Source organism: Thamnophis sirtalis, unplaced genomic scaffold, assembly GCF_051295495.1.
Source record: "Thamnophis sirtalis isolate CommonGarterSnake01/CBP01778 unplaced genomic scaffold, rThaSir2_p1.2 scaffold_11, whole genome shotgun sequence".
In the NCBI taxonomy this organism is placed as follows: Eukaryota; Metazoa; Chordata; class Lepidosauria; order Squamata; family Natricidae; genus Thamnophis; species Thamnophis sirtalis.
In genome coordinates, this window is record NW_028261391.1 from 40,395,919 (window position 1) to 40,413,907 (window position 17,989).

Sequence of the window (17,989 nt, forward strand, 5' to 3'; positions counted from 1 at the left end):
GTTCCCAAACTTGGCAACTTTAAGACTTGTGGACTTCAACTTCCTGGCTGGAGAATTCTGGGAGTTGAAGTCCATAAGTCTTAAAGTTGCCAAGTTTGGGAACCACTGGTCTAGGAAATAGGCAGCATAAATAGTTCATAGGAATAAAAAACGTGAAATAAATATATCTGAAAATCCAGTGTAATGTGTTCACCAGGTTGGATTTTGTTTAACCGGTTGACAGTTGGGGGTACTGTATTATAGAAGCTTTGAAACTTTATAGCACTGTTCAAACATCAGAAGGACTGTCACATAGAGTTGAACAAGATAAGATATAATTAATTATAACTTATTCATTCATTCATTCATTTTCAATCAGTATGTGCAGTTCAGAACTTGGAAGATAGCTGATAGAAATCTTGGAAGTATTATGGACTCAAATAGCAATTAACTTATTCACTATTTTTTTTATCACATTCTTTCTTCGCTACAAAATTTTTGGACTTCTTCCAGCTTTCTAACCTCTTATAAAGTCCTTGTCATTCCCTTCTACGTTAATCAAATATTTACCTTATTATGCCTTCCTGACACTTATTTGTGGCCTACACTGGTTAACCATCGACTTTCTCCAAAACCCATGAACAGTATGTACAGTTTTGGTCCAGCAGTAAAAATAAAGCATGTGGAATAAGCACATTAAGTAGACAAGATTGTTCTACTTGTTCATTTTGCAAAGTTGGAAACCTAGGATTCTTTGGAAGGTTTTCAAAGGATCCTTAGTGTGGAAACCTTACTCATACACTTTCCTTGCATAGGTAGGATTCCAGATGACATCCTTGAGAAGAGAAAATGGGCTGTGCACAACCAAGGAAATAGAGTAGCGTACATGGATTGTCAAATGCGTAATGTGGCTTCACTCTGAATAGTGAGATGATATACTACATTTTCAAATGCCTTGAGAAGTTGAAAAACATAATCTGAGAATTTCTGGAATAGAGTCATGTAAACTGCTGAGCAAAAACACCAAGCTGTCTTATGTCACTGTTAACGTTTAAAAATTTCTGTTGTTTAATTTGATATATATTCCATTAGGTGGGATGAACACTTTGACTCTTTTCCTGACAGAGCTGAAAGCAGGCTGCCTTCCTAAAAAAAAATACCAGCCAACGGCTGTGTCACCTTGCTATTCAAGGAAGTGTGTTCCAACAGGGCACAGTACAGTGAGCTGTGTACAATACCTCAAGACTTCCCTATTTAGTTCTGGAGATGATTTTACACCTACAGGTGGCTAGGTGCCAAACAGCTGCTGTTCCTGTCTTTATAGTATTACGCCAGTCTTTAAACCTTTGGATGGTTTCTGAGGATCTGGTTGAAAAATTTTCATGCAAGGAATAGCACACACAAGTAGAGGCACTTCCTGTAAACAAACTCTATTAAATTACCATGTTCCTTAGACAGCATTGAAGTCATCTTAGGCCAAAGAGGGACCACCCAATATGTATTAGAAAAGGAGGGTGGATGCAGGCATATTTCTGTCCTAAATTATGAAGGGTCAGTAGAAGCATACTGCCTTCTCAGATTGAAGTAAAAATGGTTATCCTTCTAAACTGCCTGCTACCACCACTTACTCTTGATTTCTACCATCAAAATCAAAAATAATCATGTTAGAAATACTGAATTGAGAAAGGATCTAATTTACTCAACAGGCTTTACAAAGCTGTTTTAGTATATTTTTTTATTTTAAATTGTACATTTTTTTAAAAAAATCTGTCTTTGTGGAAAGATGCTTTCTCTGAATTATTTTAAATTGAAACTAGAATGAGGCAGCTTAGTTGACTCTGCTCCAAAGGCATAATTGGCTATGATTATATGCAAGTAAGGAAAAAAAGAAGCTGCTTCAGAATTTCTGTATGTTAAAAACATTGGTGTAGTAGATTGTTTTAGCCAAGAAATAGGCTTTCATAGAAAATAAAAACAAGATTTGACAGACTTAGGTCAGGGATTCTCATATAATGGATTCCCCCACCACCACCACATGTACATCTATGTGATTTCATGAACAAGATTAAGGAGGATTACAATTTATGGGTACCCAGAAGGTTGAAAGACAGCATAGCATCTACAATGGCAAAGGAAGATCCTGCAAGAATAGAGGATAGTATGAGCCAAGTACAGGCAGGCAAAGCATGCCATTTTATGGGTGTAGCCTGACCAGCTATTGTGCAACAGGGGCTGGCTGCCTTTCCTAAGAGCAAGGCTTGTAGCAGCAGCAGCTTTCCCATCAGTCACCTTCCTTCCAATATAAGAAGACATTCAGTTTCTGTCATCAACAGTCAGCTGACTGAAGATAATGAGAGTTGGATCGTGGATTTATGGTGTCACACTGCCTATTTTGAAACTGGCTTTAGGCTGATTGTGAGATATTGGGGACTGAAAACTTGTGGAAGCATCCTTATTCTTGTTTACTTTCTATAACCTCTTCGGACTGTTAAAATATGGGATAAATCCTGTGATACAAACAATATGTATGCCTGTGAAATGCTTAAATGTATCAATATGGCGTCTCATCCGGAGTTGAAATTTGGTTTTGAACATAGCAGCTATTTCTATTAAGAAAAGATAGTTCTGTCTTCAGAGTTCACAAACAAAACAGCAACCTTAAGGCAAAAAATATTTTTAAAATTAATTTTTGAAGCCCTAATGACACCTTGACATCAGAGTAAAGTACTTGGCCAGGTGGGATTAAATAATTTTTGCGGTGTAAAACCAACTGTCTCTCTTGACTGAACAGACGAAAATGTCTTATTTATTTCCTCTTTGTTTTTCCAGTTTCTGCTAAAACCTGTGGGAATATGTTACTGAAGATTTATCTCGATTAATTGTCAGTTAGGAGATTTTTACATTTTGTTAACCTTGTAACTGCAGATGGAAATTTTCTCCTAAATAAATTTTATTGAAAAGAAGGGAAACATGTAAAAAAATAATTGGTGAACTGAAATATTCCATCACTTAGTGCTGTTGTGATGTAATTCCATAAGTTGCCTAATTTTCTAGGATAATTATTTTACTCTATCATTTCCCAGTCATACTCTGGTAGCTCATATTAGACTGTAAACTTTGTGGTTGCTAGCAAGACAGCATGTATAGATAAAGTATCATGTGAATATATCACTCCAGAATGCTCTTCCTTTTTTGTTTTTCGATGTCAGAATGAAGAATAAATTGTGGTATTTTGAATTCGGCACAACAGAAACATTTTCAGCCACTTGCAAGAAACTTCACGACTATGTAGAGATTGAGGTGAGTCTCCCCAGACCCTCAAAGTCTTAATTTTCTGTAGAAGGTGTGTTATGATTAGGTCAATGATTTATTAGAAATGTGTTCTTGTATTTCATTAAAACATTAAACATACTGTAGACTATTATACATTCTAGAAAAGTCAGGTTCAAGCTTGTAGAGTAAGAATTTCCATGGTTTATTGGAAAATTATTCCTGGCAAATTTATGGTTTATTTTTCCCTCCTTCTTTAACTTCAGACGGCATTCCATCTCTGGAGTCATTAAAACTTTGGTCAAAAAATTAGGCTCTGTGCTGCTTACAGATTAGAATTTAAAAAAAATTAAAATGATTTAATTTAATAGATACATTGAAAAGCTCAAGCTGTGGTGTTCAATGAATATATTTTATTCATGAGTAGATTTGCCACAGTTTATGGCAATAATTGACTCAAAAGACTAGCATTGGTCTAGTTTTTAGGTAACCAACATAGCACTATCCCTGGAGCTGGACGTGTTTTTCTCAGTTTGCTCTGATACTATTAAACCCAGACACACCCATCAAGACAGTATCTGTGGGACCTTTCCATTCTTTCAAGAAATATTTTAGTTTTTGAAAATAATACCAATTCCAATACAAGAATATCCCCCCCCCAATTAAAAAACACCCTTCAGTATCTCCTCCAGTGATTTTAAAATTTGGATCACAAATAATAGAAAATTCACAAATATATATTTATGGACATCCCACTAACTGACTTTTAGCTGACAGTTTAGTAGAACAGTGTAGGGGGGAGAGGGGGAGCAGGAGGAAGAAGAGGAGGAAGAGCAGCAGGAGGAGGCGGGAAAAAGAAATGCCACCCTATCTGCCATTCTACTGAAGAGTGCCACTTAAAGAGAAAGGGCCTCTGTGCTGTCCTAATTGCCCCTGGAGTGCTGGATATACAAGAGAGAAAATAATAGGAAGATGCGGGGGCACTGGCCATTTTTCCAAATCAATGATTAGCAGAATCCAAAGTGCAGGATGGAGACCGGAGAAAGCTTCACCAAAAGATTTGCCTGAAGAGACAATGCCAGAAAACACTTTTTTTTTTTTTTTGGTTTGAGGTTTATTACTTTCTCAGCCTTCACAATACTCATCTCTTTATTTTTTAGTGTTCGGCTCATGACCTTGATTCTGACTCACAATGATACGATCAAATAAGATTCTAAATTCAATGCATCTGAATGCTTTCCAATTAACAATATATCTCCTGTGGTCCCCGCATTGTTAGCATATCGACAGAAGGGTTTTTTTCCCCCACCACAAACAGCTGGCAGCTGCAGCTGAGCTTTTAGTGACATCTCCATCCACTGAAACATTTTAAGATGTTTTGCAGGGAAAGAGTAGGTACATTTATAGTTGAGAAAGCTTCTGTTTGGAAACAGATGTCCAAAACACAGTTCAGTGGAAGGAAAAAAAATTATAAATGTGAAGCAGTATTTTTTTTTAAATGTACAGCGTATTCCTGTTTTATGGATTCCCTTTAAATATATTTGTTGGCATGGACATCTGGGTGTTTCATCTTTGAAGCCAGTTTTGGGAGAACAGAATTATGCCCTTGTAGGTACACTTCAGGGCTCGACTAAATTTAAGTTTGTTGTGAATGTTTGTAAATTCTGTGATTGCCTACTACCACCTTCCAGCTACATGGAAACAGCGTCTAATTAGGAAATGTGTGGTTCACCAGTAGTTACTAAGAAGTCAATCGTTTCATAGTTTGTATTTGAGATTTTATGTGGTGTGTATTTTCCATAACCATTTCCACTCCTCAACCTCATCCAAACCATCCCCTTTTTAAGGACTGAGAGCTATACTTTCCATACCTGTAGTCTCAAAACATAAATGCAATGTTTGTTAATTATTCACTAAAACTAGAAAATGGAATTGTCGGTCAAAGCCCATGCCTTGCCATGCTTCTTCAGTCTGCTGTGATCACCTCCCTTCAGTTCCTTATGACAAGTGAGGACAGGCATCTTCACTCAAGGGCTGACACGGAGACAGATCCCATCAGCTGTCATTCTCCAAGAAATCATTTCAGAAGATTCCAGGCTCAGTTGGCTTCTCTAATTGCTTCCTAGTTGTGTAAATGATCTTGATTCTACTATCTTTGCTGTGACTATAGTTTTGCATGCCAACATGACCACAAATCTGGATATGGATAGCTTTAAGGAACACGTTGAATTTCCAGACCACACCAAAAAGATGCCAAGTGGACATACCACCCAGAGTTCATTGCTGATTTCTTCATGCATCTCTTTCTATTCCCCATTCCTATTTTCACAGTATCTTCAAAAATGCCAGTGAAAGAGATATAAGCCTATCCACTCCAACCTGCTCTTTTTCCTTTCATTCATCTAACATGACCAAGGCTTGTGGATCTGGATAATTATTTCATATTCTTTGTAGACTATAATTATGTTCAAAAGGATTCTTCTTTTAGCCTCTATTGATGCTGGTGCATGCTTAAGACATCTACTCTTATCTACTCTCCTTTTCTAAGGTTACGAGCAGCGATGGCCTTTTGATTTTATTGCAGCCAGCACCTTAAGTGGCTAATAATAGCCAGGGAAGGAGAGAAAAGCTTTTTAGAGGAAATTGGAACTCATCCAAACCCAGATCAGGAATAAGTTTCAGTTGATTGCTGTCAAAAAGAGTAAATGACATAACATATACTTCTTCTCAGCTGTCTCAGATGTTTTAGCTGGCTACATCCCTTGCTCATTCATCACTCCCCAGCTTTCTTCCTTCCAGCATGAGTCTATCCTATCCCTTTGAGCACAGGATGTTTAAATAAAAAAGAAGCAGCAAGGAAAGAAATTCTTGGTATCTCTGAAGAGCTTTTTCCATTGTCCAGCTATTCTTAAAATATGAGAAGGTTTGTGTTTAGTTTGGTATGGTATTTCAGCAAACACTACTATTACCTCCCACGTCCAGTTCACCTAGTACATCTATAAAATAGATGCAGACTTAAAATGGTATTTGGCATTTTCCCCTAGCCATCAATTGCTGAGATTGTATTTAGTCTGTGAATCAGTGCAACTCCTAAAACCTTCCCATGCGGATTCATGCCTGAGAGGTTGAAGTCAGACATGGAATATTCAGATAGCGTATTTTTCCAGAAACATTTCAAACAAACTAAGCAGGCAAATGATTACTCCTTGGGTTCAAAACAGCTTAGAACCACAAATGACTTCAGTTTGTGATTTAGTCAAGCAGCATGTTAAATAATGAAATAAAAGTGAACATTGTTTCTTTGAGCAGTAATTAGGAGTACCTTCTATATATCTAGGATGAGCAGGTAGGATAAAGCTGCTGTCGCAAATAGCCCTGACAGTGATATAATGTTTCCAATATCATTAGGCGGCTGAATAGCAGTTGCCAAGAACACGTCATCAGCATTATTGGATTTCAGTCTGTTTGTGAGCTTTCCATGGGTCCTTGGTTGGGAACAGAATGCTACACACAAAAGGGTTTACACTGATCCACTATTACTTTTATTGTACTTGCTTTGGGCTTAGCACCGATAGAGAAGACATGAGAAAATACTTTAGCTGTATTTGTTCAACCTTTGACAGATTCCACATTGCACAACAATTCATCTGTTATTAAAAAACAACAACTCCTAAATGTATGCCCTCCCAGGATTTGCTGAAAAATACTGTTGTGTGAAAAAAATAGCTTAGTTTCTCAGTCCTGGATCTTTCTGCAAATATGTTCAGGATATTGTAATTCGAGGGCTGCAAAGTGTTAATCTAACAGCATTTTAAGGTGAAAGCAACAGTTTGCCCTCCTTTTGGCTCCAGGCATCTGTCATGAGCACAGGAGAAATGGCAGTTTTGTTTTGGAAATTGGCATCAGTTACGGTTGTAGTCGCTTAGAAATAAAGTTGTTTTTTTGCCCAGCTGCAAATGTCTACTTCCAGTCTTCCTGCCAACAGACCATCAGCTGCCCCTTCTCAAAGAGGCCATTGTACCACATTGGCACAGAGACAAAGCCGGGTTAAAGAGGAAAACACAGTTGCTGGCCATTAGATGCTCATTCCTCTGCTGGGTGAATATATGGCGTCCATATCACCTTCTACAGCCTGCCAGAATTTTGCTACCCAGACAGCACAGGAGAGGCCCATTGGCAATGTCCCCAAGCAAAACAACGAAGCAGAAGTGAGCACAGACCAAAGAACAGCACTTGCAACCCTTAGATAAATTTCAAAGGACTTGTGTGCAGACCAAAATAATTGTTTTTCAATTATAGCTTTTGCCAAACATGTTATTATGTTGCTTTAGATTGCTCTTTACCAAAAAAAAAAACCCTATTTACACTTGGTTTCCAATAATTTCTAGTTTCAGTGAGCGGGAGAAGGGGCAACCACACAGCTAAATGGATTCACATATGAAGCTTGACAGTTTTTAAATATGATATAAATTATTATTTGTGTGTTCACCTGACTATTAGTAAACTTTTTTGTTTCTGCTACCCACAGCTGCTTGTAAAATGGTCACATTATTTACAGTCTTCATGCTCTGCTTTAAACACTGGACTACTGCAATGCGCTCTACATGGGGCAGCCCTTGAAGAGTATTCGGAGACTTCAACTCGTCCAGAATGCAGCCGCGCGAGCGATTGTGAGTGCACCTCGGTACACCCACGTTACACCTATCCTCCGCAAGCTGCACTGGCTACCGACCAGTCTCCGGATACGCTTCAAAGTACTAGTCGTAACTTATGGTATTGGACCTGGGTACTTGAGAGACCGCCTGCTGCCAATTACCTCCCAAAGACCCATTAGATCACACAGGGTCGGCCTCCTCCGGGTTCCGTCTACCAGCCAATGCCACCTGGCTACTACCCGGGGGAGGGCCTTCTCTGTGGCAGCTCCAGCCCTCTGGAACGAACTCCCCGCAGAAATTCGGACCCTCACCTCTCTCCAGGCCTTCCGAAAAGCCGTCAAAACCTGGCTTTGCCGGCAGGCCTGGGGTTGATGAGTTCCCCTCCCCTCTCGACCTGTGTGGTTGTGTGATTCTTGGATATTTTAACTACTTGTATTGTGTTCTATGTTTCCCTTTTCCCCCTTGAGTTGTTCGCCGCCCTGAGTCCCTCCCGGAGAAGGGCGGCATACAAATAAAATAAATAAATAATAAAAATAATAAATTTTTATTTTCTATTGTCAGAAAATAATACACAATATGCAAAACAGCAATGTTTATAGATGCGAAAGGCTCACAAAGTTAATAAGACCTGCAGGCAACTGATCTTGAATATATTAGGCATTGTCTTGGGTGTATATACCTATATTGGCTGTATAAATGGCATTGTTCATCAAGGAGGTCACTAGATTGGGAAAGACTGGTCAACTATACTGAATCTTAAAGTAATCTTTACTAGATTACTTAGACTTTACTCATATTACTTCTGATAATGTTTAGGCCAAACTTTAAAATGATCAGAATATTTAGTTGTATTGTTCACAGATCAAATGTTTCATTCACATCTACTGAACTGTCCAGACTTGTGCATGAGAAACATGAAATATACTGCAAGATTTCTGCTTCAGAAATGCCCCCTGTTAAACTGCACGTTTGTGGTACATTTAGACTCTGGTTAAAATGGTCATAAGTAAGTAAGTAAGACAGACATTGTTTAGATAATACTGCTCCTGGTGACTCTGCTGAAAGGGGTTCTAGCCAGTGGGGGATTCAAAATGTTTTACTACCAGTTCTGTGGTCGTGGCTTGGTGTGTGTGGCTTGGTGGGGCTACTGCAAAATCCCCATTCCCTCCCAATCAGCTGGGACTCAGGAGGCAGAGATAAGATGGGGGTGGGGCCAGGCAGAGGTGGTATTTACCGGTTCTCCGAACTACTCAAAATCTCCACTACCGGTTCTCCAGAACTGGTCAGAACTTGCTGAATACCACCTCTGATTCTAGCCATCTACACTTGATTTTTGAACTAATAGCCTCACAGCTTATTGTTTAGTATTATTGTAATGAATGTGGATCTTAATAATTTTGTTTCATTGGTTTTATAACAATTAGAAGTCAATTGGATATAGAAAGGTGGAATAGAAATATTTAAATAGTTCATGATACAGCTTAATAGATAACTCTAAATATGTTTCATAAAACCCCTCTTTTATCTTTTTCTTCCTTTGTTTCAGTGTGATGGAGCAGTTTTGGATCTGACTAGCACTTCATTGGAAGGAATTGCAGTCCTTAACATTCCCAGCATGTATGGTGGCTCCAATCTCTGGGGGGAAACCAAGAAACAGTGCAGCTATAACCGCATGAGCAAGAAAATACCTGAAAAGTTGCAATCCTCAGTGGTTACTGATGCCAAGGAGCTCAAGTTTTGTGTCCAAGGTGAGGTGGCTTAGAATTTTGAATGTGGTAAAAGTGTAGCACATAGGAAGTTGCAGATATTTAGGAGACATCCCTATATATCTATAGTGGCTACATAAAAAGAGTATACCCTGCATTCAATGCCTGACAAGTTGGAAGAACCAAACAATAAGGTTTCTTAGGGGCGTGTAGTTTAATGAAAAATAACAAACTATTTTATCTGTGAAAATAAAGACCAAAAACCAGGATTCGTGTGCCAATAGTCATTGAAGAATTGGAAAAAAAGCCATTCCAATTGATTGTTTAGTACCAGAACATGCTCAAATTAAAGCATATCTCAGATATGGCTTAGCTTTCATTTGAACATACTGGGTGAAGAGGAATCCAATTTTCTGGATAACTGGCTGAACTGTGAAGATCCCCCCCCCCAAAAAAAAAACATTCAGTCTGGAATCTCTTTTCATGATTGCAGCCAATGTCCTTTGGAGTAGTAGAAAACAGAACCTGATCTTCTTCTATCTAGCATCTACCAGTTTTTTTAAGGTTAAACATTCCCAATTCCTTCAATCTTTCTTAAATATCTGCCCCTCCTTGGAGATCTTTTTTGGGTTTGTTGTAGTTTAATTAAATCTTTCCTAAAGTACAATATCTAGAACTGGCTACATTACTTGAGATGGGATATAACCAAAAGAAATTAACTGATTTCCTATGGTTTGGAAACAATACTTCTGCTGAAGCAGCATAAAATTGCATTTGGCTTTTTTGAAAGCAACATCACACTGCTGACTCATATTCAATTTGTGATCGGCTACAGTTCCAAAATCTTTTTCACAAATGCTTTTGCCAAGTCAGGTACACATGTGCAGCTGATTGCTTGCTAAGTGAAAAATCCTGCATGTGTTCCTGTTAAATTTCATTCTGTTATTTTAGGCACAGTTTTTTAACATAAAAATAATTGTTGAGGTTATTTATACAATCTTTACAGTATGAGCTATCCCGCCTGACACTGTAATATTTGCAGATTTGATAAATATTCTATCCAAGCTCATGGGGTGACTTTGGACCTCAGCCCAAACTAGCACCAGGCTGTTTTGTGTGAAATTATAAGAGCAGAAAGTGTGGTAAATGCTGTCTTAAATGCCTAAATTAAAGGTAGGATAGAATCAAATAGCAACGGCACTTAGATTTATATACCGCTTCACAGTGTTGTCTTTGAAAATATTGGGTATATGTTCAAGTTCATATCTTGGAAATCTGTTGGTTTTGGCCTGCTTTAGCTTGATTGTGAGCAGCTCACAATCTATTCTACATTCTCTTTCACCTTGTTGTACCAATAATATAGTGAAACTGATTTATGAGTGCCCCATCTGGCAATGCCCATATATGTAGGTATGTTTTGAAATTTTAAAAATGTCTTAGCATTGAAGGAATTACTGAATCAGAAGAAAGTGATAAATCATTCTCCTGTTTTATTTCTGTTTCTTATGCCAGTCAGTCCAACTTTGTTTTCCTCCTTACTATTTCAAACTTTGGCATTTCAGTTTCCAACCGCAAACAGTACATCTTTCAAAAAGACAAGCTGACCATAATGACTGACTGGGAATTTGGGGAGATATGTCCCAAATCATCTAAGGGGTGTACCAAGCTGTGGGAAAGTTGGTAAAGGAATTGGGTCAGGCAGGCAAAGGCTGAAGGAATGGCATGAGACCAGGCAGGACACACCCTAACAGTTAGCCAGTTCGCCTATTGACATTCTCACACACAATTTACAAAGGGACTTAATTCCCAATTCTAAATTATTTCTAAATGCAGCCAACATTGCTAGCTTCCAGCTGTGCATGTAAGAAAGAATTCCCAGGACAAAGGGCACCTGCTTTCTCCGTAGGCAAAAGATTGTGTTGTGAGAACTCTGAGATTATCAGTACCAGTTACTTTTTAAAAAATTATTCTAATTCTGCTGAAGAAACTGCTGTGTGCTATCTTCTTTTAATTCAGTTTACTTGTCCTGATCAAAACGTTCCTTCAGGATGCTAGTTCATTGCTTATACAGGTAGTCCTCGAGTTACAAATGTAATGGGACCAACCCATTCCATTCGTAACCTGAGAATTTGTGGGAGTGAATCTCATACCTTGAACAAGATCAATCCCTCCCTTCGCCCATGCATTCGCTAATCAAATATGAGGCTCATTAAGCGCACATGAGGGACTTCAGGATGGGGAAGGCCGGGGGGGGGGGTGTCTAGTGATGGAACAGGCCACCTGCCTAAGACACCTAAAGCCTCCCTAACCCATTGAAATAGCTCATGCTCCCCACAATTGCTTCCCCCCCCATCCAACCTGCCACACTGGGTCACTTAACTTGTGAAGACCTAGCAAGCAATCTCCTCACCAGCCTCTCAGCCTCCATTTGGGCATCTGCAGGTCTTGCCTGGCAGGTTGCTGGCCAAAATGGAGCTTCCAAGGGGGCAGATCTGCCCCTCCAATGTTCTGTTTGGGCCTCCATGGCCCATTGCAGGCCGAAATGGAGCTTTCGGAGGGTGGATTTGCTGGAGAGGAGACTCCTTGCTAGATCTTCAAAAGGTAAGTGACCCGGCATGGCAGGTTGGGTGGAAGGGAAAGCAATCGTGGGGAGCATGACACCCGAACAGAGCTTCTGAGGGGAGAATCCACCTCTCAGAAGCTCCATTTCGGCCTGCAATGGGCCTGGGGAGGCCCACTGAGGCCCAAATGAAACTGCAGAGGGGTGCATGCTGCTGAGACACTGGAAAGGAGACTGCTTGCTAGATCTTCACAAGGTAAGTGACCCAGCGTGGCATCTGTGGGGGAAAAGCAATTGTGGGGACCATGAGGCCAGAACAGAGTTTCCGAGCGGTGGATCCACCCCTCAGAAGCTCCACCCCTCAGAAGCTCCACTTCAACCAAACGGGCCATCGGAGGGGCAGATCCGTCCCTCAGAAGCTCTCTTTCAGCCTGCAGTGTGCTGGGTGAGGCCTCTGGAGGGCCAAATGGGGCGTTAGAGGGGCGGATGCACCCCTCGGAAGCTCTATTTTGGCCAGCAACATTCCAGACAAACATTGCAGACCCTCTACAGTTGTTCGTAAGGGCAAACAACTGCCATGGTGCTGCAAGGTTCGTAGTTTCAGAACTCGTTCGCAAACGCTAGGGGCACTTATCACATAACTTCGAACATTCGCTAAGGGAACACTCGTAACCCAGGGATTACTTGTATTACAAACTATTCAAGCCTTTCCAATTGAGCCTGGGTTGAAGGGAACACTACCCTTTGACTTGGGTTCATCTCTGACATTGTATATTGGTTTTTTTTGTAATCCCTCCAGACCTTCAATGTGAATGCATTGATTTCAGGATAGAGCGGGAAGATATGATATATTCCAAAGGAGTATTTTACAGGCATCAGTTATTTTCAAATTTATCATTAATGCAAGATTCATTAGAGGTTGCCTATTTAATCCTTCTCAATGCATTCCCTCCCCCAACTCCTTGCTAGCATCCAATGAGTCTAAAGCTTTACAGAAAATGGATCTTGCAAAGTAATGAAATATTAAAGGCCTTAAGCTAATCACAGAGTTGGCACAGCAGTGCCGAACTACTGGAAACAAAAGGTACACTCTCTGTCATGGAGAATCATGCATCACCTTGTGAGATTTTTCTGAAATGTTCTTCCGATGAGAGCACTTGCCTGAAAATAAGAAAATTCTAAGAATATCCTCGTGGGAGACCAGGGAGAGGATTGGAAAGAGCTTGGCAGAACAGGTGTTACTTAGGCAGAACAGAATGAGTAATTAAGAGGATGCTTTAATGCCGTTACAGGCTACAGCACAAACAGGAAAAAGAAAGCTGCTGGGGTGGTGAAACAGCACTCTCTCCAGAATATTCCCTTCTGACTAATGCATGAGACTCTCCAAGTGGAGAGGCCTGAGGTGGGATGAGTACTACAGCAAATCTGTAGGCATTTACAGCACAGTCCTCCAAAAAAAAGGCCATTGGGCATGATCTTCAATGGGAACAATGCACGGCAATTTTGAAATACCTTCTCACTAATGGCTGCCTCAGTTGCAATGGGTAGCTTTCTAAGGACTACAGCTTCAAAGCAATAAGCAGGAAGTTGCCAATATCTGATCTGTGGGCCATATCTACCCCACCCCCACTCTGCAAGGTTCCCAGCCTGCAATTGTTCCTCTTCACTAGTTTTCTTGTGGAATGAGACAAACGGGTTCATGCATAGCAGCAATGTCAGTTTACAGATTACCTTTATAACACATGCCCCGATGATAATGGCTAACCAGCTTGAAAACTAATAATCAGGTAAGTCAGGACAAGGTTTATAGGGAGGAGCAGTTTCTTCATACTATCAATTATTACTTTTTGTAGTGGCTACTTCTGTAGGACAACACAAATAGGGATTATTTAAAAACTAATCTCGAATCAGGTGGAGGATTTAACAGTACAATTTTACATGAGCCATCAATAACCTAATCCTCAGAACAACACATCTTGTTGTTCCCCAAATAAGCATGTTACAGCAGGGCTTTATAGAATTTTACATACAAATAGATCTGAATCATAGATCTATTTTTTTTCTTTTGGGAAAGGAAAACAATTGTATAGGAAATACACTCCAGATTCAGATTCATCCTTGGCATAAAGCCACTCCACAAATCATTTTTAGAGGATGTGTCTTTAGGATGCAGCTTTTGATTATCTTCAGTCTACCCATAGAGACACACTAAGTTGTTCCTTAGCTGTTCCAGTTTTAAAGTAGTAGTGTTTTCTACCTTTTCCCAACACATCCGGACTTAAGAAGAATCTGCAATGGCTTATTTACAAATCTGGTGGTGATGCTGTCAGAAGCTGGCATCTTCAGAGTTCCTATTGTTTAATTAGGGTTGCCACAAGCTTATGTCTTTATCTCTGGTCAAGGCACTACCCTCCCAGCCATCTTGCTTTCAGCTGCAGGAATCCCTGCTTTCGGTAGAAGCATCTGCTTGTGTAATACCTAACTCACATTTCACAAAACATAGCATGGCTTCCTTATGTACGCTGATATATATCAGCCATTTTGTAGATCACTAAGATCTATCCTACTATTGAATATTTGTTCAAAAGTTTTACAAAGATCAGTAAGCCTGCCCATGAATAAAAATGGGATCTGCTAATTGTTTAAACGGGGGGGGGGGGGGAGATATATATTGCTGATTCTACTGGAGTTTGCTAAAGCTTTCTGCTGCTTCTGCTGACAAGGATTTAGCATGGCTGTGCTTTCTGCTGCTTCTATTATTTTGTGAGCAAGCAACATTATTGTCTTGCTCTGGTGCCATTTTACATATTCCATTGGATGATCTGGATGCTGCTATGTCCATTCATTTTCCCCCATAGGTCTTACCAAGCTGGAGGGAAATTGATAAGAGTTGTGCTAGTTTCCCCTTCTATCCCAAGTGACAGGAAGGTGGTAAATCTCTCTATAAGCTTACCAGACTTCTAGAAGACTGGCAAGCTTTCGTCCAAAAATAACCCAGTTGACAAGTTAAGGATGGGCCAGGATGAGCCAGAAGGGCATTGCCTTAGTATGCTGTGTAAGCTCCTTCCTCCTGACCTGTGTTCTGAAATAGCTCAAGTGATCTATCACTCAAACAACGTGAATACAGCTAAAGCCTCTGCCCAACCTGCTCTGTTACACTTTCGGGAGAATGATTGGCAACTGTTTTTCTGACTATCTACTGATGCCGGGAGGTGGTGGAAATAACACCAAATAACTCTACTAAATCTTGACTTTAATTTGTCTCTTGTTGATGTAAATTAGAGTTCAGCCATCATGGCAACACATATTATGGTGGCTTGTTTCTCCGATAACTCAGGAACTGGAGGAATACACACAAATGTGGAAGGGAGCAATCTTTAAAGATTAGGTCTATGTCTCAGAGATGGAATCTATTGTTCCAAATATCTTCCCAGAATAGAAGAAAAAGTAATTTGATGCCATTCATATTTAGTTTTGAAATCTTGCAGGCAAGACCTCATTTGGGGAAATTAAACATGCTGGTTTGGGGTGCTGCAGAAGAAATGACTCCAACTTTAACATTGCAGATTCATCTTGGCATAGGCCAATTAGCTATTTTTCAAAAGACAAATTTGCTTTGTTCTCACATTAGTTTCTCCTTGTTTCTCGTTCATTTTTAATCCATGCTACACTTTTCCCCTTTCACAGCAAAGGCAACCAAACAGAAACCATGCCTGTGCACAGGAAGGTTTGCCAAATAAAGGATTCAAGGAGATGAAGCAAGCCTACTTATCCTTGGCTGCATCATCATTCCAAGTGCTGAAACAAGTTTAATCCTTGACCCAAATAGTGCCTTTTTAAGGGAAGACATTTGTGTTCAAAACCACAAATTGGTAACATCTGTGCATTTGGTAATACTCTTGGATGACACAAGCACCAAGTGCACAAATCTTTCTGAAAATGAGTAGAATCTGCACAAAAAGTGCTGCCAAGTGCAAACGCATTGCCCCTGTTGCTTTGCTTCTGAAGCATTGTCAATGTTACTGTGCTTCCTTCATAATGTGATTCTTTTCCTAATAAAGACATTTTAATGAAATGAAATGAAATATTTGGAACATGCTCACTTGAACATCAAAAGCACCCATGGGCAATGTGCAGGCGATCACTGGATCACAAGTCGTGGGGCTGCTTGTAAGTTAGCCTTGTAGGGGGAAAAAATTGAATTGAGAGCTGTAGCCAACTCATTTAAAAGCAAAATGTGGAGAAGGGTCATAGTAATTTAGCTCTAGCAAAAAAAAAAATGCTCCTGAGTTAGCCAAAACTTGCATTATAAGGTGAACAAATAAAACTACCTTTTATGTATTCAAATTATTGACATGTTTATCATGCTGCTTATTATTTTTTTCCAGGAAACTCAGAACAGTATTTAAGTAGGTACAAGAAATATCCCATCCTGTAACTGACATGTATAGCTTCTCCATTCTGGTAGTAACTTTCCAAATGTAGGTGTATTTGTAGAGCTGTTATCTGAATATTTTAAATATTGGGAGCTCCTGCCAATAAAAGATGAGGTGACAAAGAACTGCTGCAAACATCCCCTTCAAACTCTTGTTTCCAGTCCTTTCAGGAGAGGAGATTCATTTGGAAATGAAGAACTGTTTGACTGAAATATGCACAGAGAGACAGTCAAGCAAATGACATTTTGCCCAATCTGGTGGGGTTAAATGCCCATTTTCCCAAAATGCGGGCTGATGCAGTAATGTTTAGAGACTTGGCCAAGAAACAGAAGTAGATGTGAGCCCTCAAGCTAAATCACAACATTTTCTCCACCAATCACAAGAATGTTCCTATTTCAGAAGGTACACTGGTGTAAAAACACAACAGTCCAGATGTACACAACAGATGGGCAAAACTTGCATACAAAATATCATCTCCTTTAGTCTTTCTGACACCTACTGGTACCATCTCCAATGATTAGATAGAATGATAGAAAATAGATGATAGATAGATAGATAGATAGATAGATAGATAGATAGATAGATAGATAGATAGATAGATAGATAGATAGATAGATGATAGATGATAGATAGATAGATAGATAGATAGATATCAACTTTTCATTAAAACAATTTTAATTTAAAACATGATCAAAGAGTCTTAGAACCTTGTAAATGGGTACCCTGATGTTCATAGCCACTACATGAAGAACAGCAATATAAGCAATCTTCAGCTTGCATTAAATATAAGGGACACAAGTTTTTCTTTGTTTAATAATTATCTATCTTTCATTAGGTCTTAGTGATCAGCTCTTGGAAGTAGTTGGTCTTGAAGGGGCAATGGAAATGGGACAGATCTATACTGGACTGAAAAGTGCTGGAAAGAGATTGGCCCAGTGTTCCGCTGTTGCCATCAGGTACCTACTTTGAGACTTTGGTTCTAATATGAATTTTTCACCAATTTGGAAGATATTCTAGTAACAGACAAGAAAGAATCAGGCACCTCCTGATATCCCTTTCTTCTGTGTGCTAATATTCTAATAGCTTGCTCTAAAGACCAAATGTGTATTTTATGTGATCTGCTATGATCTGAAAAACTTATCAGGTCTATAAAATAAAGCTGGTTGGAAGCATAAGGAAGAGGACTTCATCCCAAAGTGGATAAACAATGGCTAGAATGATGATTACAATGGAGCACTTTACTTAGAAGGCATTATGTTTTCCCAGAATTTCAGCATGTTCTAGAAAGAGAGAAAAGGAGGTGAGAGAATGAGATGAGGAGCCATGGAAAAATAGGGGGATTTTTGACCCATTACAAAGGAGAATAAGGTGCCTGCTCTTACA

General features: G+C 39.5%; 1 protein-coding gene across 8 annotated transcripts in view; it reads left to right on the forward strand.

Moving 5' to 3' along the window:
* The window catches only part of DGKG (diacylglycerol kinase gamma), a 159,362-nt gene that overhangs the window by 128,118 nt on the left and 13,255 nt on the right, over positions 1 to 17,989 (forward strand). For all 8 annotated transcript variants that reach the window (XM_087725584.1, XM_087725581.1, XM_087725583.1 and 5 more), the window contains 3 exons: positions 3,189 to 3,279; positions 9,451 to 9,652; positions 17,442 to 17,562. In XM_087725584.1, coding sequence (XP_087581710.1) covers positions 3,189 to 3,279; positions 9,451 to 9,652; positions 17,442 to 17,562 — 414 coding nt within the window. The remainder of the gene's footprint in view (positions 1 to 3,188; positions 3,280 to 9,450; positions 9,653 to 17,441; positions 17,563 to 17,989) is intronic.